This window comes from Myxocyprinus asiaticus, chromosome 31, assembly GCF_019703515.2.
Source record: "Myxocyprinus asiaticus isolate MX2 ecotype Aquarium Trade chromosome 31, UBuf_Myxa_2, whole genome shotgun sequence".
Lineage (NCBI taxonomy): Eukaryota > Metazoa > Chordata > Actinopteri > Cypriniformes > Catostomidae > Myxocyprinus > Myxocyprinus asiaticus.
The window spans coordinates 27,307,515-27,333,914 of NC_059374.1; the positions used below are offsets into that span (position 1 = coordinate 27,307,515).

General features: G+C 38.1%; 1 protein-coding gene across 3 annotated transcripts in view; it reads left to right on the forward strand.

Annotated features, from left to right (window-relative positions):
• rtn4rl1b (reticulon 4 receptor-like 1b) overlaps positions 1-26,103 on the forward strand; it is a 274,711-nt gene extending 248,608 nt beyond the window's left edge. For all 3 annotated transcript variants that reach the window (XM_051666143.1, XM_051666144.1, XM_051666142.1), the window contains 2 exons: positions 22,665-23,116; positions 23,221-26,103. In XM_051666143.1, the coding sequence (XP_051522103.1) occupies positions 22,665-23,116; positions 23,221-24,207 (1,439 nt within the window). In that variant the 3' untranslated portion in view covers positions 24,208-26,103. The remainder of the gene's footprint in view (positions 1-22,664; positions 23,117-23,220) is intronic.
• The last annotated feature ends 297 nt before the right edge of the window (positions 26,104-26,400 follow it).

Consider the following 26,400-nt stretch of genomic DNA (forward strand, 5'->3'; position numbering starts at 1 on the left):
AATTAAAGGTTAGATTTTTGTGAATATTTTAAATAAAAGATCAAAAGGATAAACAATAAAGACTTTTTTTCCCACATCCTTCTTTGCTCATATTTACAAAAATGGTGACAATATTTTTGGCCACAACTGTATGAACATGTTTTAAATGGTTTCTACTAGGGATGTCAATTGATTCAAATTTTGAATCAAATTAATTACATGGTATGCCATTTAATTAATCGATTTAATTGCATATGTAAATATTTGCAGAGAAAGCCCCTCAAATAACAAAAATTCTAAATGTAATGGTTAAATAATTATAAATAGTTATGTTTAAGTAATTATAATTAATATATATTATAAAAAAACTATAATTCAGTTAATTAATATGCATTACATTTATTGTGGCAGACGAGTAAATTGATAAGACAAAACTTGGCTTTAGAATCTAATACATTGTTAATTTCCATATTATTGAATGTATGCCTATCATTGGCCTGCAGTTCACAGGAATCCATTTTGCAACTGAATTCTTCAGTCAGTCCAAGATAGATTTATTATAAGGGCCATTTAATCTGTACATTTCCACTGGCGCATTGTGAGTGAGTGTTTTTAATTAATTCATTTGGAAGTCGAGTTTTTATACGTTGGGCATTTGGAAATAAAGTTTGCATCTTTCTGACTGTAATCATGCATATTTATGATGATTAGATTGACCGTGAACTGAAAACAATCACAGGATGAGTTCGAAATGGCATACTACATACTACTCTTACTATTTCTACCATAGAATGATGTGGAAGAAGAAGTAAATGTAGTATGGGAAGTAAGTGATTGCGAAGACAGCCCACACTCGCTGTAACATGCCACCCCAAAGCAGCAGCTCTCTGGCATTTAGAGCGGCTTGGAGCTGAGTTTTCAGTGGAAACATACAGTAAAGGACTCATCAATGTACACATGTGTCACACAGGCGCTTTTGGAGCATTTCACTTCGGTTGCATCCCATCATAAACATACCATTTTTAGGTTGCTGTTTCAAGTTAAAAGTAGTTTGAAACTTAGAAAAACACATACTGAGATCCATAGGTTCGGATTTGCATTTCATAAAGCTGTGTTTGAAGGCAAGAATGTGTTCTTATCTTGTGCTGTCTGCTGTTGGTGAGTGTGGTTTGTTCTCTGTATTGCTGTGCGTTGCCTAATCTATACAGCTGAAGTTTTGTTTACTGCCCCCTAGAGAAAACAGGTCATACTTCAAGCTTGAATTGCTCCGATGGTAGGAATATTCCTTATAATGAGCCGGAAACATGATTAATTGCGTAATTTTGTTTTAACGCACTATTTAAAAAAAATTTTTATTTATCGCACTGAATTAACGTTAAATCAACAGCCCTAGTTTCTACATAAATATTAGTATTTCAGAAATATGTGTAACCCAAGTGATGTACTTAAAAGTAATTTAACTTTGAAAGTCAGTAACTGGAATCTGATTTCAATAATTTAAAATGTAATGCATTGCATTACTTGTTGACTAAAAGTAATTAGATTACAGTAATTTATTACTTTGTAATCAGATTACACCCAACACTGCTGATGAATTAGAAAGTATAAGAAAATAAATTGGGTACCTTATAACTGCATGTTAATTTTAACCATTTTTTTATACAATTACTCTGCAAGTCACACTTTCTTTCTTAGATTTACATTTAATGGCCTATTCCTATCTAAAATGGATCGGTTGGCACTCCAACCTATTAGCTTTTTAAATGCACTAATTTTCAACCACATAAACAACATGATCGAAAAAACACGCACAGCAAAAACATCAATAATGAAACATCCAATCTTGTCCACTTAACTCAGACAACAGTTGGCATAGCACAGGGCTTCCCTCATGGGTGATGTGTGCCAGCATCATCTCTGATGTATTAGTCAATCTGGTGGACAACGGTTAAGATGCGAATTGGGATTTACCTATTTAGCACTTAAAGCTCTGGCTGGCTGTTAGCGATGTTTTTATCATCCAGCCACTTTATCTTTTATGAAAAATATTCTCAGGTGTAGGAGTATTATACATTTGTACTAACCTTACCAGACTACTCAGTCTCAGTCTCTCTGACTGTGATGAGTGAATATAATTTGTGGGTTGTATTTTCTCCTCTGTCATCACTCAGTTTGAGGTTTCTGCATTTGCTGCAAAGAAAACACTCTCAACACTCAAGTTCTCCAAATGGCCACTTTGTAATCACACTGCAAATAAAACAATCATCAAAAGTGCTATTTTTACTTAAGAGAGAGCCATGACAGTATAATTGTTGTCTTATTTTCCTAAGAGGCAAAGTGTGGAATCATTGATTGAGGAAAAAATGGTCCTTAACATAAATGCTACAGACAGACAAGCACTTTACATGTAACAGCCTGCTAAAAATACATACACGTTTGACCATATGGAGCTATTCATATTTTCTATCCCCTACCCTTAAACCAATCCCTCTAAGAAAACATTTTTCGATTTTAATCAAGACATTATTTAGATTGTATATTAAGCCATTTCCCTTGTGGAAATTGATGGCTGGACAATGTGGATGATTTAAGGTTTTACTGTCCTTGTGGAAACAATGTATCTAAATGGGGACTTACCATTAACTTTTAGCAAATTATAATTACTACAGACTAACCCCAACTCTTTTGCTATTTTAGAAGTGAATAGAAACACTATTTTTAAATTCATTTTAGCTGTTAAGTAAGTCCCCAAAATGTATCAGCAATGTTTTATCTCCCAATGTATAGCAAGGTTAGAAATAAACACAAATGTACACATATACTACAGTAGTTAGGGCCTCCCATAGACTTTTATTGCTTTTAAATAAAGCTAAATACAATCATGTCTAGATGGTAAATCTCATTCTGTTGAACTATTGCAAGATTTGTATTTGTATGCTCCTACCATGTGGAAACTGTTGGCTGGACAATGTGGGGGGGTTCAGATTTTACCATCCTTGTGGGAACAATGTATCTAAATTGGGTCTTACCCATAACTTTTTTACTGCAGTCTGCAGACTAACCAAAATCAAGTGCCATTTTAGAAGTGAATACAAATATTATTTGTAATTCATTTTGGCTGTTAAGGATGCCCCCCAAGTGAATCAGCAGTGTTTTTATCTCCCAGTGTATAGCTAAGTTAGAAATAATCAAAAATTTACACATATACTAGCGAGGACCTCCCATAGACTTCTATTGCTCTTAAATAAAGCTATGTCTAAATGGCAAACCTCATTCTGTTAAACTATTGCAAGATTTGTATTTGTATGCTGCTAGATTAGGGTTATGGAGGTTGGGTTTAGGGGTAGGGTTGCTGCAAGATTCCAAATAAACAGTGTATAAAAGCTGAGTGTGAATTTTAACAGAATTAGGGTTACCATCTAAACATGAACGCTAATGCACCCTAACTATAAAGCCAACCCCTTACAGACACTTTTTGGATTTGAATTAAGACATTATTTGGCCCAAATTTTTACAAGTGAGGACAAGACTGTCCTTCCAAGAGTTTGTACGAATACATTTTCAGAATTTGGAAGTTACAGGAAAAACAACCACACAAACAGAAACACACACAAAAACACACACACTTATTGGTAAAACTTTACAATAACGCTCTTTGTTAACATTATTTAATGCATAGGTATCATGAACTAACAATGAACAATATATTTTTTACAGCATTAATTCTTTTTCCAATTACATTTTTTTATTGATTCATAAATACACAACAAAGAAAAACACATATACATTGAATCAACATTTAACCCCCACTAATATCCCTCCCCAAACACCAACCCCACCCTGACACCCAACGAACACCCCTGTGGTCACATATCATAATACACACACAGACACACACACACACACACACACACACAAAGAAAAGAAAATATAATAAACATACATGCATAAACTAAACTTCTCTCTCCACATCCCCTCCCCGAGAGCCCCCCCCCCCCCCCCCGCACTGAAAAAAAATAATGTGCTGGATTTGCTTAAAAATATAGTGCATAATTTTTGTATCCCACTTTAAGCAAATTCCACTAGGAATTTTAAGCAACGTTACCTAAAAAAACATAGCTGGCTATGGCCAAATTAATGAGCTTCCATTCAAAAATGTTTACTTATACTGTGCCATGCCAGCTACTACATTTAAGGTTTTTTTAACCTAAGAATCTCTGTTTACTCAACTATGCATTTTAAGCTCATTTAGCTCAACTGTAAGTGCTATTAGCAGCTTCAAATTCTAGGTTCTGTTAATTTACTTTCAATTAACTTTAAAATAAGGTGACCTGTAATAGCAGACAACTGATGAATGTCAAAGGTTTTTATTGCTGTTTTCAAATCTACAATCTAACATAGGTATTCATGCTCTCCTAGAACCAAAATACGTTCTCAAATACAAAAATAGTAACAAAATCATGACAATAAACAAAAAACATAAAAACAAGTGGGCTATGCAATGACTTAAAGAATTTCAGTAAATCTAAATAAATGCAATTCAAAATGCATTTTAACAAACTGCACACTGCAGAAATATATGCAGGTAGGAGAAAGCTCTCTGAACTAATACTGTAACAAAAACACCAGAAACAGTTTGTATTTATAAATGAAACTATTCATTCAAAAGATCTTTTCAACTTGGCCAGACATTGCCATCATCTAGATGCAACACAATTTACTGTATGACCTCAAAAAAGAAAGAAAAAGTGTCAGCTTCTTTGTGTAGCTGATGTGAAGGGCATAAAGTAGCCCAAAAAGTCAGTGCACTGACCCAGGTTTTGACATTCATTTTCAAGGACAATCAATACATCCAGTGGGTTGAAAGGAAACTTTCCCTCTTCCTGCTCCAAAGCATTGATGGCATCTGCTCCTTTCTGTGCTTGGTCAAGCTCCTCTTCCTAAATGCATAGAAATAAACTTAGTCAAAATGTATATTAACATTTTCCATTGTATTTATTTGCACAATTAAATATCCTCAAAATCAGTAATTACAGAGTAAAAAGAAAAGTGATGCTTAAAGGGATAGTTCACCCAAACATAAAAATTCTCTCATTTACTCACCACCATGCCATCCCAGATGTGTAGGACTTTCTTCTGAACACAAACAAACATTTTTAGAAGAATATCTCAGCTCTGTTGGAACATTGAATGCAAATTAATGGTGGTCAAAAAGCACATTAAGGTGGCATAAAGTAATCCATATGACTCCAGTGGCTGAATCCATGTCTTCAGAAGTGATAAGTGTGGTTGAGAAACAAATCAATGTTTGAGAACATTTTTACTATCAATCTCCACTTTCACTTTCATATTTGTCTTCTCTTGTTTTTGGGGATTCACATTCTTTGTGCATTTCACCACCTACTGGGCAGGGAGGAAAATTCATTTTAAAAATGACTTAAATATTGATCTGTTTCTCACCCACACCTATAATTTCACTTCTGAAGACATGGATTAAACCATTGGAGTCGTATTCATATCTGTAATGCTACCTTTATGTGCTTTTTGTACTTTCAAAGTTCTGGTCACCATTCACTTGCATTGTATGGACCTACAGAGCTGAAATATTCTTCTAAAAATCTTAGTTTGTGTTCTGCAGAAGAAAGAAAGTCATACACATCTGGGATGGCATGAGGGTGAGTAAACTATGAGAGAATTTTCATTTGAAGCACACAGCTATTCAAGCACTGTACCAAATGCATACATTTATATGACTGTCAGCGGATATGTTAAAATGGTACTATATAAATATGAATAATGTGTTTCCTACCTTTTGGTTTTTTTTTTTTTGGTTTGTTTTTGTTTTTTGTTTTTTTGCCTTGAAAACCTTAGATGACTCTTCTTTCAGTTATAGTTGTAGACCTACCAGGACTATAATTTAAATGACCCTATCCTGTTAGACCAAAAAAATAAATAAATAAATAAATAGTATAATTGTAACTGACAAGATAAGCAACATGTATGGCTATTTTACATTTAAGATTCATGACGAGACAATTTTCAACCGCTGCAAACCCTGCTTCACAGTATTATACTTATAATGTGACTCTTTTTTACAAACCAACATACACATGTTGATATCAGGGTGTCTCCTTGAGGCAAACCAAAAATGATAATTCTCTCATCATTTATGCAGTCTTATGCCATGTCAAACTCATTTGACTTTCTTCAGGGGAACACAAACAAAGATTTTTGATGGATATATGATGTGTGTTTGTCCATACAATGGAAGTCAGTGAGGTTAAAAACTTTTCAAGATCCATAAAGGCAGCATCAATGTAATCCATATGACTTGAGTGGAAATGTTGGTTTCTGTTCCACAGAAGACAAAGTCATACAAGTTTGAGAAGGCATGAGGGGTGAGAAGGCCAAATGACAAGAGAAATAGTGAAACTCATTACAGAGACTGAAATTTATGCTTCACATTATATCTATGTATTTATTCATGTCGTCTCAAACACTAACTGAGGCGCAATTTAAAAGCATAACCTGAACGCTCAGACGGTTCATAAAGCAGCTTTAACAGGGGGAGATAACATTTAGCATTAAAACTGTAGATGCAATTGATGAAGCTGAATATAAACCAACATTCAGAAAATGTTAGCTGGTTTCAAGATGTACAATTTGAAGTTTGCATTAAACATTTTAAATTGGTGAAGAAAAGCGATTACCTTACTGGAATTACCTGTTGTTTGCTGAGTTTCTGTGATGCGAGTGAGGAGTTGTAAGTGAAGGCCCTGAGCAGCAGTTGAAGATGGGGAGTATCTGCCTGGTGAAAAAATGTGTGGGCTCCTTTTGTGTTTGTTCGACTGTGAAGATGTACACATCTAATTAGCCTCATGCAGACAAACATTTAATATACTGTAGATTTGCAAACTAAACGTAACGTAAATTAACAACTTCTTTAAGCAATTAGAAACTTGAATACACAGAAAATTGATAGCACAAACTTGTGTTGTCCACCATGAGTTCTCATCCAAAATGTCAGCCAGCCCCAAATAAACTTGCTTAAAATTCAATCACATTCTGCATCACATGGTTTCCCATGGAATCGTAAAAAATTTGGCTGGATTTACTAAACTTCAGATTATTGTTGCTTCACTCAAACTAATTAACAAAGTTTCTTTATTATTATGAGTACAGCATAATCTCAATATCTTGTGTCACACATATAGCATATTATTAAGGAAAGTTGACAGCATTACGTTTTCAGTAAAAATCTGTTTATTTTAATGAGCAATATTTGCTGAAGCAAGGAATAATTTTTTTCGGTGCAAAAACTCTAATAATAGCCCCATTTCCTAACAAACAATCCCATAACCCCAGCCTTCTACTTGCCACTTCCTCGAAAGCTGCCACCCTCACCATCTCCGCACACCACTCCGGAAATGGGAGCGCTTCTTCCGACTTCCATCCCCTTAAAATAATTTGCTTGCCAATCATGATACTGGTCAGAAACCAATTTTTTATGTGTTTATCCCCCAAATTTATGACCACCCCATCACCCAAAATACAGATTCTGGGGCAAAGTAAAATTTGAGTGCTCAAAACGTCACACATACAACTCTGAACCTTTCCGAAAATTCTTGGATCTTAACACCCCCAAAAAACATGGTTTGTGTCTCCATCTTCTGATTGGCATCGCCAGCAGGTGGGTGTGTCTTTAAGACCAAGCCTAAACAATCTAGAGGGGGTCCAATATAATCTATGTCAAATCTTGAATTGCATAAGGCGTACCCTTGCATCTCTAGATGCAGACTTGACGTTTTTTAGAATCCTAGCCCACACTCCCTCCTCCAATACCAAATTTAAATCTTTCTCCCATAATCTCTTGATAGAAGTTAAAGCTCTGACCCCCAGACTCTAAATTAGCTGGGAGTAATACACTGATGCCTCATGACCTATTCCAAAAGTAGTAATCACCTCTCCTAGAGTATCTACAGCTTTTGTTTCCCAAAAACAATCAGATCTGGGAATCCCAAAATGTTGAACCAAATTTTCAAAAGATCTCAACACTCCACTCTCATATAGGTCACCGAGTGTAAAAACCCCACTTACAATACACTCTGTCCAGCAGAAAGGGGACTTATTAATACATAATTTAGGGTTCAGCCATATACTAGAGGCAACATTTAAATAAATGTCTGAATTAAACACTCTGGACACTTTTGTCCATACCTAGTGCAAATGCGAGATAACAGGGTGTAACTTAACTTCTCCAGTTAGTTTGATAGAAAGGCTTTGCAATGGTGAAATAGGGGCAAGCACGTCCTGTTCAATAGAAAACCAGGGAGGGGCTCTTTCAGGTGGAAGTGAGCCAAATGTCTCAGACCGAATGCATAATAATAAAACAAAATCTTGGGTAGGCCTAGCCCACCTTTGTCAGTCGGCCTGTGTAATTTGTTGAAATGTAGTCTGGGACGTTTACCATTCCAAATGAAGGACTTCGCTATGCTATCAAATTGCTTGAAATAAGAGAGGGGGACATCTATAGGAAGTGTTCATTTTAATTCATTTTAATAACATTAATCTTCCTAATCATTGCTAAATGTAATGAAACCCACCTGTCCACATCGCTCGAAAACCTTTTAATTAAAGGGTTAAAATTAACTCTAACTAAATCACACAAATTTGCTGGGAATAAAATGCCCAAATACTTAATTCCCTGTTTGGGCCACTGGAAGGCGCCCGGCTGGAAAGCCTTTACTGGGCGGGTACGCTGTCAGAGCCAAAGCTTCGGATTTGGACCAATTGACTCTGTATCCTGAGAATTTAGAAAAGGAATTAATAATCCTATGGAGGTAAGGCATAGATCTAATGGGGTCGGAGGAATAATAAAATGTCATTTGTGTAAAGCAAAAGCTTATGCACTACACCTCCCACCACCACCCCTGGAAATCATCACGACTCCAGTGGTTTAATCCATGTCTTCAGAAGTGAAATTATAGGTGTGGGTGAGAAACAGATCAATATTTAAGTCATTTTTAAAATGAATTTTCCTCGCTGCCCAGTAGGTGGTGAAATGCACAAAGAATGTGAATCCCCAAAAACAAGAGAAGACAAATATGAAAGTGAAAGTGGAGATTGATAGTAAAAATCATCTTCCCTTCTTATCGCGGCTGTTAATGGTAGAAGTGGAATGGTAGTCCACACTCCTTCCTCCAATACCAAATTCAAATCTTTCTCCCATAATCTCTTGATAGAAGTTAAAGCTACATCCCCCAGACTCTGAATTAGCAGGGAGTAATACACTGATGCCTCATGATCTTTTCCAAAAGCAGTAATCACCTCTCCCAAAGCATCTGCCACCTTAGGGGGGTGTGTGCTACTCCCAAAAACCATAGAGAGCATGTGGCGAAGCTGTAAATACATATAAAACTGAGATCTGGGAATCCCAAAATGATGACCCAAATTCTCAAAGGTCACCGAGTGCAGCAACCCCCCCCCCCCCCTCACAATCCACTCTGACCAACAGAAAGGGGACTTATTGATACATAATTTGGGGTTCAGCCATATGCTTGAGGCAACATTTAAATAAATGTCCGAATTAAATACTGTGGCCACTCTTGTCCAAATCACGTGCAAATGTGAAATAAAGGGGTGTGACTTAACTTCTCCGGAAATTAATCCATTTGTTTGTACCGCTGCTACAGGGTGTCCATAAAGTAATTTAATCCAACCAATGAATGTACACCCAAACCCATACCTTTCCAAAATCTTAAAAAGATAATCCCATTCTACCTTATCAAATGCCTTTTCAGCGTCAAGTGAGATCTCAGCGACCGACTGATTATTCGCTACTGACCATATGATATTGATGAAATGCCTAATGTTATCAGAAGAACTACAGCCCACAGACCCCACCTGATCTATATGTTTAAGAGATGTCATAACTTTACTTAATCGGTTAGCCGAAATGTTTACATCTAGCTGGATCAGGGAAACTGGACAGTAACTTTTACACTCACTTGGATCTTTGTCCTTTTTAAGAATCAGACTGATCCGGGCTTGTGTCATGGTTGGTGGAAACTTTCCGTTCTTTAATGAATCTTTATAAACTTCTAACAAAAGTGGAGCCAATTCTGTAGCATAAGATCTAAAAAATTCAGCAGCAAAACCATCTGGCCCCAGAGCCTTGCCTGTAGGTAAGGTCTTAATTACCTCGTCAAGCTCCTCCAAGATTATCTCAGAATCAAGAGAATTTTGTTGCTCATTCGTCAATTTAGGGAGCTCTAATGGTTCTACAAATTTCCTAATATTTTCATCAGTAGAAGAAGACTTGGAACTATAGAGATCAAGGTAGAACTCTTTAAAGGCATTATTAATATCAATGGCTGAGGTAAAAATTTCACCACCAGCAGATTTCACTGAGGGAATGGTAGAAAAAGACTCTCTCTGCTTCCCTGCTTTGTGCCCCGACTCAAAGTATGACTGTCTCACCCTGAATAATCAAAACTCCTCTTTCCGCAACAAAATAGTATTATATCTGTATTTCAATTGGGTCAATTCTCTGAGGCCATCAGATGACATTCTGTGCTTCAGCTCTGCCTCTGCACTTTTAATATTCCCTTCCAATTCCACAAGTTCTCGGGCATTGGATATTTTGGTAAATGAGGCATACTGTATGATCCGACCCCTAAGAACTGCCTTAAGTGCCTCCCAAGCCACGCCCACAGAGGATACTGAGGACCAGTTGGTCTCCATATAGACATTGATTTCAGCCTTTAGCATTTGTTGGAATTCAACATTTTGCAAAAGGGATTAATTAAAGCGGCAACTATATGATTTCTTTTTCTCTGTATGTGGCAACACCTCTAAACTCACTAGGGCGTGATCTGAGACTAAAATGTTTCCAATTGAACAGTCAACAACAGATGAAATGAGGGACTTGGATATAACAAAATAAAAAATCTATTCTAGAATGAATCTTATGGACTGATTAAAAAAAAATGTATAATCCCTACCAAATGGGTTCAAAAGTCTCCAAATATCTGTAAAACCAAGATTTTTACACATCCTGTGAAGCGTCACTGTTGCTTTAGGGGGCTTACACACTTTTGCTTCACTATGATCAAGGACTGAGTCCATCAAAAGATTAAAGTCTCCTCCCAATATTATATTATGAGGGGTGCCAGCAGCTTGCAACATCCCTTCAAGATCTATAAAAAAAGCCTCGATCATCAGCGTTAGGTGCGTAAAAATTAACCCCTGAATTTCTGCTAAAACAATAATGACTCATCCTAATTTGTCTTTAATCTGTTTGAGACATTTGAATTGTAGATGCTTACTTATCAATGTAATGACTCCCCTGCTCTTCTTGAGCCAGCACTAAAGAAAACATGTCCACCACCTATCTTCCCAAATTTTTCAGCATCCTGCGGGGAAAGGTGCGTTTCCCTTTTTTTTTTTTTTTCTCCCCAATTCCCAATGCACTCTAAGTCCTCGTGGTGGCGTAGTAACTCTGCGTCTGAGACAGTCAATCCATGCATCTTATCACGTGGCTTGTTGAGCGCATTACCGCGGAGACGTAGCGCATGTTGAGGCTTCGCTATTCTCCGTGGCATCCACACACAACTCACCATGTGCCCCACCAAGAGCGAGAACCACACATTATAGCGACCATGAGGAGGTTACCCCATGTGACTACCTTCCCTAGCAACTGGGCCAATTTGTTTGCTTAGGAGACCTGGCTGGAGTCACTCAGCATACCCTGGATTCGTACTCGTGACTCCAGGGGTGGAAGTCGGTGTCAGTACTCGCTGAGCTACCCAGGCCCCCCAGAAAGATGCGTTTCTCGAAGAAACACTATCATATTTCTTACGTTTAAGAAAAGAAATAACCTTCCTTCTTTTTATGGGGTGCCCCAGCCCATTCCCATTCCACGTGGAGAGAGACAATCCACTCATACCAACATTTGACATTTTGACATATTAGAGAAAATAGATTGTGTGTCAAAAATAAAATTATAAAGACCACATTCCAACATTAGTGCAACAATCAAACCCCGAACTTCCACAAAATGCTGTGGTTCTTCCAAGAAAGCCTTCCTTTACTCCTCGCCTCACGTAACACGAGATCTTTATCGGATGATCTCAGAAATTTGGCCAGAATTGATCAGGGCCTGTTTCCCTCCGGAGATCTCCAAGCCGGAAATCTTTGAGCTCGCTCGATTTCCAGCTTATGGCCTGTTATGTTGAGCAGACTCAGGAAGAGCTCATCTAGGAATTTCACCATATCTCGGCCTTGTTCGCCCTCAGGTATTCCAACAATTCGGACGTTGTTTCGCAAGTTATGATTCTCAAGGTCTTCCAACTTTTCCCAGATTCGCTCCAAGTCTGCCTTGGTCGCTAGCGGATTAGCAGCTAATTCCCTCTCCGATGACTCCAGATAATCGATCAATTTCTCAACATCTGCCACTCTTGTAACCAACTCGTCTCCATGGCAGTGATCAATCAATGTATTACAGCAAGATCCTCCAAGTCAGCAACGACCTTCATCAGCATTGCCATCATGTTCAACAATTGATGCTGAATCTTTCACCTCACTGGCCAAATTGTGTCCCGGGCTTTCGGCCTGCTGCTCAGGGGCTTCAGCTTGAGCATGTAAGTGTCTTTCAATGTCTCCAGAGCCCAAAGATTTTGAATTCTTTGACATATTGTCTTCATAGAACATTTATGGAACAGGGTGTATCAAATCTCACCAGTTTATGACACAAAAAGTATAAAGACTAGCAAAGAGCTCAGAGCTCGCCATTCACACGTCCAAACCTCGCATAGCGCCACGAGACTTCCAGCAATAATTATTCTTTGTTAATGTTAAAAAATATAATTGTTCATGGTAGTTCATAGTGCATTAGTTAATGTTAACATATAAACCTTTTAATTTCTAAAATATTACTTTGTTGAAATTAAGATTAATAAATGCTGTAAAATTATTGTTTATTGTTAGTTCATGTCAGCTAATGGAACCTTATTGTAAAGTGTTACCCAATTATTAATTATCAGACATCTCTGTCTTCATTATTGTTGTCATAACCACATTAGAATGTTGCCACTGCAACATCTTATTTTTTTTAAATAACAGCCAGCTCACTCTCATGAAAAAGTTTAGCTTAGCACGCCGCTGTGATCAGAATTAAATAAACAGCTTGTCATTTCATATTGAGATAAATAGTTTAGTTAGCTTGCATAAGCTAGCTAATGTAACTAGCAAGCTCAGGGTGGGCTGTTTTTGGGAAACAAAACCACCATGTCATATCGAGGCTGTGTATCACACAAATATACTGTAATAATGTCAATGTCTACTCTAATTATAGCCATTAATCATTGCATTAAACCAAGAGTAATCGCCACTTCAAACAAATGGCACATGAAGTAATGTAGATCATAATGAAATCTGATTACTCTGTGTACACTAAGTTTTTACACTCTGATGTAATGTTTGCAGGAAGGAGTCGAGAGAAAGAGGATCTAAATGCAGGCTTATTTAATAAACTCAGGAAAATAAACACAGGAAACTAAAACATGAACAGAACAAACCGTTACATCCATGAATGGTAAACAACGGACAAAGAACACAGGAAAACCAAGGGATTAAATACACAAGGGGCAAACCAGAAAAGGAACACCTGGGACTAATAATCTAATCACAAGAACCAATGAAACAAAAGACAATGACAAGACCTACAAAACACATTATCAACACACAAGACAGGCAGGGAAACAATAAACATACATGGCGACCCCTAGTGGTCACCAGGGTAATCGTGACAACTAAAGTCTCAATCATTTATTTGATTATGGTCTGTCTGGCTGTACACATTAGCCTTGGTTTCTAGGCAACTGGTTTTAACTAACCAAACAATTTTATCTTTTGCCGACATTGAAATTATGGTAGCCTACTTTTCTTTCCCTAAAAAGACAGTAAGACACTGAACAGTGTCCAGTGTGAACTTATAGTGGCCAAAAAAAGAATTTGCACACTTAAGCCACACTAAATGTATTCATTTTATTGCATTAGATAACAAAATACTAAGTGGCATCTGCAAACAGATGATGCTAGATTCTGTTGTGAAATGTTTTGCTTGAAAAGTGTGCATGTCCTATCTTTCTTTAAAAATAAATGTCACTTGGTTTGACATTTTCTAATCTAATGCAACATTCATATATTTTAAGTGTCCAAATACTTTTTAGGGCCACCACGTAGACAAATATACAGTTGCCTAAATTATACAAGTAGGACATCAAGCTTGTGTTTGTGTATGAGATAAGAAAAATTACACTTTTGTTAAGGCAGCAGCATGGGATACATTTCTAACCTTCAAGTCTATGATTAACTCTTCTAAAATCTGTCTAGCCATAACCATAGTTTAACTTGCACATAATGTTTGTAATGACTAAAAACTCTCTTGATTTCCCATTGGATATGCAAGCACGGCTCAGACTAATCAATACGAGCTTTATTGCTTTGCCATAAGCTTGATTGTCAAACACCGTGTGTATGTGCAAACATCGGTGTGAATACCTGTTATGTGAAAGCATGTCATTTGTGGACTTGCGCGAGCAAGGCAACAAACAGCCAAGTGCTTATCGGGGTCCTTAGAGAGAGACAGGAAATTTAGTTTATCCAGTGTAATGGTGGGCAGAGTCACGCATGGAAACAGACGGACCATTTCTCTCCTATTAGCAGCCATGTGTTATTCATGAGGGCAAATTTAGTGTGAACTATGTTTCATTGATATTCTGCACACTTACATTACGCTGGCTGTCTGGGGACTGAAGCCATTCTGTTGTATGCCTTTAATTATTTATTTCCATGCTTAGAGACTTCATTGCAGGAAAAGGCATGGTGACCGTGGGGTCACGGGATCAAATTTTGAGCCCAGTAGCAGCTTGTTTTTATCAGTCTAGGCAAAACAAGCTTTCGACAGTACTTAGTGATAGAAGGGGTGAGAAAAGAAAGAATAAGAGAGAATAAGAGGTGTAACTGAGGGAGTGTTCTGGGATGGAATGACCAGTTTAAAGCAGCTCACAATACACTACACCATGAAAAAACTCTCAAATGCCACACACAACAACATGACCTTCATTGTTAAACAGCCATAATCCCTCTCCATCTCTTGGGATTGGTTTTATTGACAGTGAGGCGCTATAGAGAGGCTTCATGTCCTTTACTGTTTGTACAATTGACTTGATATCTCAGTCAGATTTCCATTCTGATCCAGACTGGTTAATGTCGTTTTGGTGCTAGAGTTGTTGGTAGATAAGTTTAGCCATGTTGTTCACAAGCAAAAAATGCTGGCAAAGTCAACCAGCAAAGTCTTCTGGTGAAGCAGGTTGACCAAGACAGTCTTGCTGGAAAAGATAGTAGTTAAGAAGCCTGATGGAGACATGAGCCCACCAGCATCCCATGCCGGGGACCAGGATCCAAAATGACCAGCAATACTGCTAATCCCAACAGTTAAGAGTTGATATAAGGACCGGAACCACATTTAGGACCTAGAATATCATAGGCTAGACTACGTTCACACGGCAGCAGAATACGGTTGTCAATCCTGTTTTAGGGTGCTAAATATGGTTATGTTCACACACAGTTCGTTAAACTCATTTTGAGAGTGAGTTAATTAAACCAGCAACCACAAAGCAAATGCCACACACAACAGCATGACTTCCATAATCCCTTTATATCTTTTGCAAGATGGGATTGGCGTTATTTACAGAGAAGCGCTAAAGAGTCTCAACCATCTCAGTAATTCAATTCAGTGACGGGCTCATTGTGAGAAAAATATATGACAATTCTCATCCATAGCCTCTATTTCCAGTTAATTTCTTGTTATTACCTATCATCCCGCTATTGCCCTTTGCCAGTCTCCACAGCACTAAAAATATCCTATTCTCGCTGTCGACTTGTCTCTGGATGTGGAAGGTGTAAATTGCTGTGTGTAAGGGATCCAAAGGGGGCTCATGGAGGATCAGGGAGGTGACACGTGTGAGACAGCAGATCTCTCTGGAGCTTGCTCTGTACTGCAAGGTGGAGAAGAAAGAAAAAGAAACCTTACCAGAATAACACGGAGATACTGTAATACATGTCTGGCATCTCAGAAATGGTGTGATATGTATGTGTTAAGCTAATTAAACAGTAAAATTGAAGGCAGTAACTGAATAAAGCCTTTATGTAAGGGATAATAACATAGGCAGTAGGTCATTATCACATTATTCCTGCTGAAAAAATTAATTAATTAAAAAACAGGTTAAACCAGCCTAAGGTAGTTTGCTGGTAAAAGCTGGTCTAAGATGGTTTAGCTGGTCTAGCTGGTATTCCAGTCTGACTAGCTGACAAGTACCCAAAACCCTTCTGAAACCATCAAAACAGACCAGCCTAACCTATTTGACCAGACTAGGAGAACAGCATTGGGCAAGTTACTTAAAAAAAGTAATCTACTACAGATTACTTATTACTTCTAAGAAATTGGAATCGGACTATTTTACTGATTACTTCATGGGGAAAGTAATCAGATTATTAATTACTTTACATTAAAGTTACTTTTGATAACGCATCAAACCTGCGAAAAATACAAATGTGACACTCATAGTTCATTAAGTACTTTAATATCGACTGAAAACAATAACAAAATTACAGCAACATGACAAAGTCAGCAACTTCCCTAAAGAAAGATCAAATGCATTTCTAAAAATGCAATTTAACTTTCTGAGCTCAAACATGCCTAAAAAAACTGTTGTATCTTCAGATGTGTGTACGTATGTGTCCGCTATCTACAATCTTCTTTGCTGTGTGTGGCATGTACTGTATGTATATGCTTGTTTACCTGTGTTTGTATTCATATACATTTTAGTATATTTATATTTCAATTTTGGTTATTAGCCATTTATCTACATTATGTGATCAGGTTCATCATCAGAATCTGATTCTGTATTTTTAGGAAATTTGATACACTGAAATTTGTGACTGTCGCTGTGACTTTACCTGACTGTCCAAATACTGAATGAACCTGCTCTTTTTTGTTCGCAATCACGTAAGTCTTCCCTTAATTCTTTTACAGGATATGGCAACTTTTTCAGGGTAAAAATCATAGGGTTAACCCAACGGGATGTCATCCCAAGGAAGATTTTATTATGACTAATCCATATGTCTGCAGTTGTGGAGACTTACTTTAAATACTTAAATGTCTTTTTAAGTTCAAACTCCATGTCAGCATAACATTTATCCAAATACCTTGCAAATGCCTCTAAATTACTGTGACTCCACAGTCAAACATATGCTGCTAAAACTCTCTTCATCTGCTCTGGAGTTACCTTCCCTCCCGATCCTGAACAAGTCTGGCTCGTTTAGGTGAGGTTTGACCGCTCACTTATTGGGCGTGGGAATCCTCCTTAGCAATGAGTTTTTTGTGTAGGTACTTTGACAAATTACTGGTGGAGTAAAGAGCGGTAGAAAGTTCTTTGGAAACAGTTTGCATTTAACAGCAAGTATAACATATTAATCAGGCAAAGGCAGTAAATTGTACATAATTTATTGTTCCCTTTCATTTTTCTTCTTTTTAAATATTTTAATCTGAATAAGCCTACAGCTGATTTATGTTTGGTAAGTCTTGAATTCTGGATTGATTTGCAATCCACACATAAATGCCGTTCTGAATGCATTGGTGCGATAAAGTCAGAAAACATGAAGTTTGCACAGGTATGTAAGAAATATGTTGCCTGGGACAGTTGTACATTATACAGTATCAATTTATAATACAAAACTAGTAGACCACAGAACGACGCAATTGACCAACTAGAATCAAGTATTCCAGAGTGCCATGTACTAACACTGTACATGTTTCAGTTAGATTGGTGTGTGACATCCATGATTAGCGTGTAGGTCACAGATAACATCTCTCTTTTAGAGGTTGATAGAAACTGCTTATCTCCATGCTTTGTTATCAGATTCCATCTATAAATGTGGTACTCAGTTCTGCTGAAGTCTTATATGTAGCAATAGAAAGGAAATTGAACAAGCACCAGGAGTTTGAGGAAAATAATTACACCTGCAGTGTGACAAAAGCTGAGACAAACAGAGGGAAGTACAGAGTGATTTAGAGATTCGCCTCCACAAGAGCCAGCTCTACGCCAATGGAATAAGTCTATTATGTAAAGTGCTGAGGAAGAATTTCATTATATGTGATATGCAAAGTTTAATGCAGTGGGGTTTGCAAACAGACATAAACAGCCAGCAAGTGAGAGAAAGAAAGGGAGAAGGCTCAGCTGCTGCTCCAGCCAAAGCTGAGTTGTTTGCCATGTCTTTTCAGATTTATTTGGCTGAAATCCCCAGAAGCTTAACTTTATGTCAGCAGTCCAGCGCACACTCACTCCCTCTCTCATTCACTTTAAAGGACAGGTGTCACACTAACAACAATATACTGGAAAGGAATGAAAAAATATCCTTTACTGAGTGGGTTTGAGCTAGCGTAATATTGGATTACTTCAGATCTCATTATTTTAGATCTTTTCAGCATTGAGGAATTTATTACATTCTCTCTTTTGGGAGTTACCTTCTCTGCTGAAAGGACCATGTTAGAACAGCATGAAATTCAATGCTGGTTCATGCTGGTTAGTGGTAATTTGGAGCTAGTTAAGAAGCCTAATGAAGACACCTGCAAACCAGCATCTAAAACGCAACATATGGTGGTCTTTTCAGAAGGGTATTCCTCTTCGCTGGATCATTTTCAAACCCAGAGCTGCATGCTGAGTCTATCTGAACACACACTGAACACACACATCTCACTGAAAAGGCCCCAGTTCTTCCCCATCCTCACTGGTCTGTTTGCATGTAGCATCTCACATTTCCACAAAAGTTGAAATGTTTGAAGTTTTTATTGTAAATTTCACATCCTAAAAGAGTTGAGTTAAATGTGCTTTTTAAACTAAAAAAATAAAAAAGTTCAATCAACTTAATGAAATTGAAGAAAATTTTCCATGTTATTAAATTACATTTTTCCAAATAATAATAAATACAAAAAAACATTTATGAATGGATTTGATCTAGTCTTGTACAAACTTAAATTCATTTAGTCAAATCTACTAAATAGAAATCTATCAAAGTCATCATTGTAATTATGTTGAGGTGACAGTTTCTTCAGTTTTCTGCTTTTGGCCAAACATTTGATATTGAAAATGTAGCAAGTTTCGAGCTTGTACTCTCAGAAAAAAAGAGACCACATGTCACATAGCTAAAGGGGCAACGAACAAAACTCCACCAATACAAATAACGCAATAAACAGTAAATATTAAAATATTTTACACTGAATATTAAAATATATTTTGCAGTTTGTACTTTGGTGCATGCAGGGAACTGGACATCACATGCATATCTGGTTATGTTCAATGGAAATTATTTATGTTGATGCAGCACAAATGGATTAAGTAAACATCCAAATGTTAAACTGATTGCAAGCAATTAAATTGTGACAAAATTGTTCAAGAATTGCATTACATTAGCTAATTTTAATAAATTGAATTCAACAAGTAGCAAAAATCTATATTTTGAGTGAGTAAGCTTCCAAACTGTGCATCTTTTAAAAAAGAATGTAAAATGAAGATTAAAGTAAAAAAAAAAAAAAGTAAAAAAAAAAAAGGGACATTTTATTATTTACATTGTTTACAATAATATACAGCTAGAAATATAGGTACTGTGATCACTCTGTTGAAAATGTAAATTAAAATGTAAAAAACATAAAGTATGTAACTTTTTCAGGGTTAAAATACTTTCTCCTATCCAGGCTTAATATGCAGAAACAGCCATAAGTAAGCCATTCATAGGTTCATTTTTCTGAAAACTGTAAAAACTGTGTCTCTGTGGCGCTATGAGAGACCCGTCTTGAGAGACAATAACATTAACTCAGCCAATGATTTGAGTTGGGGGCAGAACTATCTGTTTGTTCGATCAACGGCAGAAAAGGGGCTTATTCAGAAAGCTGTTTTGAAAACAATGTTTATTACTGCAATTCCGTTTGGTGGCTCTAGTGGTGCAGAAATGTTGTACTTCAGCTTTAAATAAACAGAAAAACATAGTGCAAATTATGCTGACATGCCATTGTCAAAATGGCATAAATTTCATCATATGATTTATTAATACATAGTGATTGTTACAACAACAAAAAAAAAATCTCAAAAATTGGCAAGGCTTTCTTGGACTGTCTATGCTAAAATCCATCTCTCCATGGACCTTATGGAGTAAGTAGTAGTGTAATCTTTTTCATTTTTGACAGAAATGACAACAAGGTTAGGGATAGACTTACAGTCTCTTCAATGAGTTCTGTTTTTTTTTTTTTTTTTTTTTTTTTAAGCGCTTTAAATCGTTCCACTGACTAAACATTGCAAAAAAAAAAAAAAAAAACATCTTTTTAAGAAATTTAAGTTTTACAAGAAAACATGAGTTGTGGAAAATTTGATACGATCTACATAGGTCAGGATCTTCATACAGTGCAAGACATTGAAAAGACTAAGTCTATCCCTCACAGTCTCATTTTCATTCATGTCAAAAATTAAATATGGCGCTGCTGTGAATAAGGTCTATTTCCAAGCTCATATCCTACAAAGTTATTTTGTTAGGAAACAAATTAGCATATGTGCAGTAGTAATATTTTGATTCTGCTCCAGGTCACTGTTGAAGGCAGCTGACCGATATTACGAGAACAACAACAATTTTTCTGCTAATCCCACACATACACAGAAGGCCTTATTTAGTTGGCTGGTGAGGACATATTTCATTTTGGCACGCTTTTAGGACAAATGGGATTACACGGCCAATCTGGGAGCGAGGCTCACAGGCAGGTGAGGCAGGCTGCCCCATTGCTGTCATCAAACACCCAGGGAGTCATCGTTAAAGGTCAGCAGATTCTGCATGTGAATGCCACAGTTTAGACACATTTGGAGTCAAAAGCCATTTTAATAAATATCCGCTTATTGCCTGTAAATGTGTAATTCCAGCCTCTGTATTTTGAAGTCAGAAACCTGGAGGATTATGGTGATGTTAAGAGGCAGTGGGAGCGAATCAATTTTGAGTGAATGACAAGAACAATGCTTTAAATAATGCATTTTTGAAAGGGAGGGCAGGAGAAAAGCTGCCACTCATGAGCAAATGAGCCTCTTATAAAAGTGGAAAATGTTCTCCTTCCTTTCCATTCTGTGTGTAGATGAACTGGTGGATAAGTTAAACAAAATAGCTCCAAGGAAACATGGCAGGAAGAAGCAGTGTTATTGTATGCCTCTCAGAGGCTTAACACAGGTTTAACTAAGCACTCAAGAGGCTGTTTGAAGGCGCTGGAATCAGTTTCAGCAGAAGGATGGTGAGCTCTGCTTACACCCACATGGACAGAATAAATACTGCTGAAGAGCTCATAACCTCCGAAACGATTCTATATTCTTTGCCATTGTATATTTCCCTTCCAAAATGGGATTACTTTCAGTGGGGTGACCTTATTTCATTCATAAGGCGTTGTGATCACTCCCATGAAGCACTGAGCTAAAGAAAACACAATTTCAGGGGGCTTGGGTAGCTCAGTGGTAAAAGACGCTGGCTACCACCCCTGGAGTTTGCTAGTTCGAATCCCAGGGCATGCTGAGTGACTCCAGCCAGGTCTCCTAAGCAACCAAATTGGCCCGGTTGTTAGGGAAGGTAGAGTCACATGGGGTAACCTCCTCGTGGTCGCTATAATGTGGTTCATTCTCGGTGGGGCGCGTGATGAGTTGAGTGTGGATGCCACGGTGGATGGCGTGAAGCCTCAACAAGCTACATGATAAGATGCGTGGGTTGGCAGTCTCAGACGCGGAGGCAGCTGGGATTCGTCCTCCGCCACCCGGATTGAGGCGAATCACTACGAGACCATGAGGACTTAAAAGTGCATTGGGAATTGGGCATTCCAAATTGGGTAAAAAAAAAAAAAAAAAAAAGAAAACACAATTTCATGAGCAAGAGGTGATGAGATGGTATTCAAGTGGTAATTCAAATGGTATTTTATTTCCATGTTACATTTTTGGCCAATATATGTAACATTGATTACCTTCCAGTTGAGACGTGAAAGTTATCACTGATTGATAGCTTTGCTTGAACATACTAATGACACTGAGCTTGTGTCTATCTTGATGTTTGATATTGATATATAATGTATCCTCTGAACAATTAGCGATGGCTCAGCACAAACATGTAAATGTGTATATGCTACTACACAGATACTGTCAGTTGCTTTAAAGTGCCAAACTTACAATGTATAACATTTATAAAAATAGAAATTCACATTTTGAGCAGGCACTTGACAGTAAAAAGTGCATTCTAAGTGCCAATTACCAGGAGTAAGTAACTAAGAGTAGGTTTACATGCTAAGCTTAGGCCTTGTCTCATAGAAGTTTGTGTGGCTTGTTTTGGCAACTAGTTGGTCGACTAGGATCTGTTTTGCTGTCATATTCTTCTTCATGTTCATACTTGCCCTGTATTGTTTTTGTAATTCAATACCCCTTTTTCCAAGCCTATGTATATCTTCTTTTTTATTTATTTCTAAAGCAATTTACTTTTTTTTTAACTAGCGGATCCTTTCGCTCACAAGCACACAAAGTGAAAACAATAAACACTTTCTCTCTATCTCTCCTTAGGCTGTGGGCTAGAGTTCCTGTTGATACTCTGTGGGCTGGAGCTCTCCTGGTCCTGCCCACGTCACTGCATTTGCTACATGGCCCCCAGCACTGTCAGCTGCCAAGCCCACAACTTCCTGTCCGTCCCTGAAGGCATTCCTCTGCACAGTGAGCGTATCTTCCTCCAAAACAACAAGATCCATCGATTGCTGCGGGGCCACTTTAGCCCTACCACAGTCACGCTGTGGATCTACTCCAACAATATCACATACATCGAACCATCCACCTTTCAAGGCTTCAACCTGCTGGAGGAGCTGGACCTGGGAGACAATCGGCACCTGCAGTCACTATCTGCAGAAACCTTCCACGGGCTAGGCCGGCTCCATGCCCTCCATCTATATCGCTGTGGCCTCAGCGTGCTGCCCAATTACATCTTCCAGGGTCTCCGCAACCTCCAGTATCTCTACCTGCAGGTGAGCCAGTCACGTATTTCACTGCTTATGTAACAAGATGAAATGGCATTGGGAAATATGTACAGTGTAAAAATATAACCACTGTTTTGTTTCTGTGTCTGAAGGACAATCACTTGGAGTATCTGCAGGATGACCTTTTTGTGGACTTGCACAACCTGAGCCACCTGTTTCTCCATGGGAACCGCCTGTGGAGTCTGCACCAGAACACATTTCGAGGACTGGGGGCTTTGGACCGGCTGCTCCTGCACCACAACCAACTGCAGTGGGTGGACCGTCTGGCATTTCACGACCTGCGGCGGCTCACCACACTCTATTTGTTCAACAACTCGCTGCCGGAACTTGCTGGAGAGTGCCTAGCCCAGCTGCCTGCCCTGGAGTACCTCCGCCTCAATGACAACCCTTGGGAGTGCGACTGCAAGGCTTTGTCACTGTGGGACTGGCTCAAAAAATTTAGGGGCTCCACGTCATCAGTGGGCTGTGTGACACCAGGAGATCTGGCGGGCAAGGACCTAAAGCAACTAAGGAAAGATGACTTCCCCAACTGTTCTGGATCTGAGTCCTTGCACCAGAGTAAGACCACGACTTGGGCAGGAACAGACAAAGTCTCATTGAAGCAGGAGCCTCATCCTGCTGAGCCTCCACAAACACCCCCCCATCACCCCCATCAGAATGAACTATACCCCTCCCCACCTTCTGCTGTCCCTCAGCCACCTCCTGCTATAAATGGTGTAAAAGCAGGACCAGGAAGCTCTCCGGACTCAGTGCCTGCTCAGAGACCTGGCCACTCTCGGAACTGCACACGCCAACGGGTCAGAGACAGCAAGGAAAAAGGACCCAATGAGGTCAACATCTTAAAGGAGATGGCTGATAAGGAGTATTCCTCCCCCGATTTTACCGGGAAATACGACGAAACATCTTCTGATGGTTCGAACACCCGAAGAAAGCCCAAATGTACCCCACGGACCACTGTTCGTCCCCCTAGTGGGGTCCAGCAGGCGACCAACTTGGGAAACTCCCATCATATGGCTCTGTTTCTCTGTAGTATTCTGGGACTGGTTGCACTTCTAAGCACTGAGCTCATTCTGCGCTGAACTCGATGCTGGGCCATCATTGCATCGCCAATACACAGCAGTCCTCTGATCAGCTCTAGCTCCAGCATTACCAGGCCTACTAATGTGTGTATGTGTATGTTTGTTTGTGTATGTGTGAGTGATCATGTGTAATACATTAAGGAGCTTTGCCATTTAGACTGAAATAGAATACTGTTTGGCGGATGTTATAAACTCAAAATCTGGGTCGGAGTACGAGAAGAATTGCAAAGCAAACTGAACATGCTTGCACTGCCACTGTTGTTGTTCTACTTTATTTTTTTCATTTCCTGTTGGTCTGGTCTCCGTCTCTAAATAGAAACCTATTGGAAAAAAAAGAAAGCACAGATAACCAAATAAATGTGCAAAAGAATGTGTAATAGGAGACACAAGCTGATGAAACATGAATATGAGATGACGGAGATTACATTTAGAAAGCACACATACATAATCACCCACTCCTCCACTAACATTTTGAAATACAGAACAAACATATGGGAGACTATCAAACATTGAGGATGCTCCTAATCCTAAGAGTTACATTGTCCTCTGTTTAATACATCACATTGTTGCCAAATATATTCCAAAAAATGTATCAGATCAGGAGTGTCAATCATCATTTGGGCAGATTTGCTTTCATTACGCTGGGAATAGTATATGATGCAACAAACAAAGTGTTGTAAACAGTGCTCCTAAACTGATGAGCCAGAACAAAAGCACATGCATTATCATTACCTCAGTCGAAAAGGCCCAGAAACCACCTTATTTTGACCTTTTGTCATTTAAATAACTTCATCCACATATTTTTCTACATATTTTCTTTGCTTTTGCCCTTAAAAGTAACTTCAGGTGAATCATCCTTATTTTGGATTGCATTGTTTTCTAACAGCACATGAAAAGCCATTGGCCAAACTAGCTGCTATATTGTTTATTGAAGCAAATGAGACCCATTTTACCTTATCTGCTTCCGAAAAAACAAAAAAACAAAAACAGTATGTGTGTGCGTGTGGGTGGGTGTCCAGTATAAAAAGCTATGAATTTTTTTTAGTAGTGTTTGTTTCTTGTCCTCTGTGTTTGTTTTGTTTGGCTGTGACTCAGAGGACTAAGAAATGGACTGCTTGATGGGGGTCATGGACTCTGGAGGGGACGCAGGTTTAATTGAAGTGAACTCTATTTTGAAAAGCGCCTTCAGCCTAAGCCCGCCATTGGAAACACAGACATCTCTCTTTCAAAGAGTTTTAACAAGACAGAGGAGAAGAAAAGAATGAAAAAAAAAAATACACTTAAGACTAAAAGTATCTTTAAAAGACTTGTAATAATATAAATACACTTCAAATTTAGCATGGCCAAAAAAATTTACCTTTTGGAGCCATAGGCCTGCTTGATTGCCTCTATAGTGTCTGCAGTGACTACAAATGGAAATAAGAGGGACAATCACGTGAAGATTGGGGACACTGCAGATGGGTGGACGTATCCCAGACGCTTTGGAGTGCAGGAGAACTGTGCTTCCTGTTCAAAGACACACTTTGTAAAAAAAAATAAGGAGAACTGTATCATCACAATCTGCAATGGAAATATTAATCAGTACTATGACACTGACATCTTTAATGACACTTTTGATTACAACAGGGTTCCTAAAGCTCTGAAGAACTTATCTTCAGAACTTAATATTATTATTTTGTATTATTGTTATTATTTGGTCAAACTTTCTGGGGGGAATTTTTGTTATACATTAATTTGGTTTATGACTAAACTGCACAATCCAGTCTCCTCTACTTCTCCCTATTCTCTTCTCTCTCTTCTGTGTCTCTCCATCCTAGTGTCTTGATGGTTTAACGAGTCGTTCTCGTAAAACATTTATAAAGATATTAAAATCTATATCTTCTTATGTTAAACGTGTTTGTTTGCATTTACTTTGTGTATAGGTTACCGGTTGTTGAAATGTTTCGACCTCTTTCCCTTTGTTGCCACCCATAAATGAAAATTCTGTCATAATTTACTCATCCTCATGTTCTTCCAAACACATATGACTTTATTTCTTTTGTGGAACACAAAGGAAATGTAAGGCTAAATGTTAGTCTCAGTCACAATTCTTTCATTGTATTTTTCATTTTGGGTAAACTATGCTAACTATTAACTATTTAATTATTATCTAGTGGTGCTCTCTAAGGCAATCACTATTACTACTGCTCATAC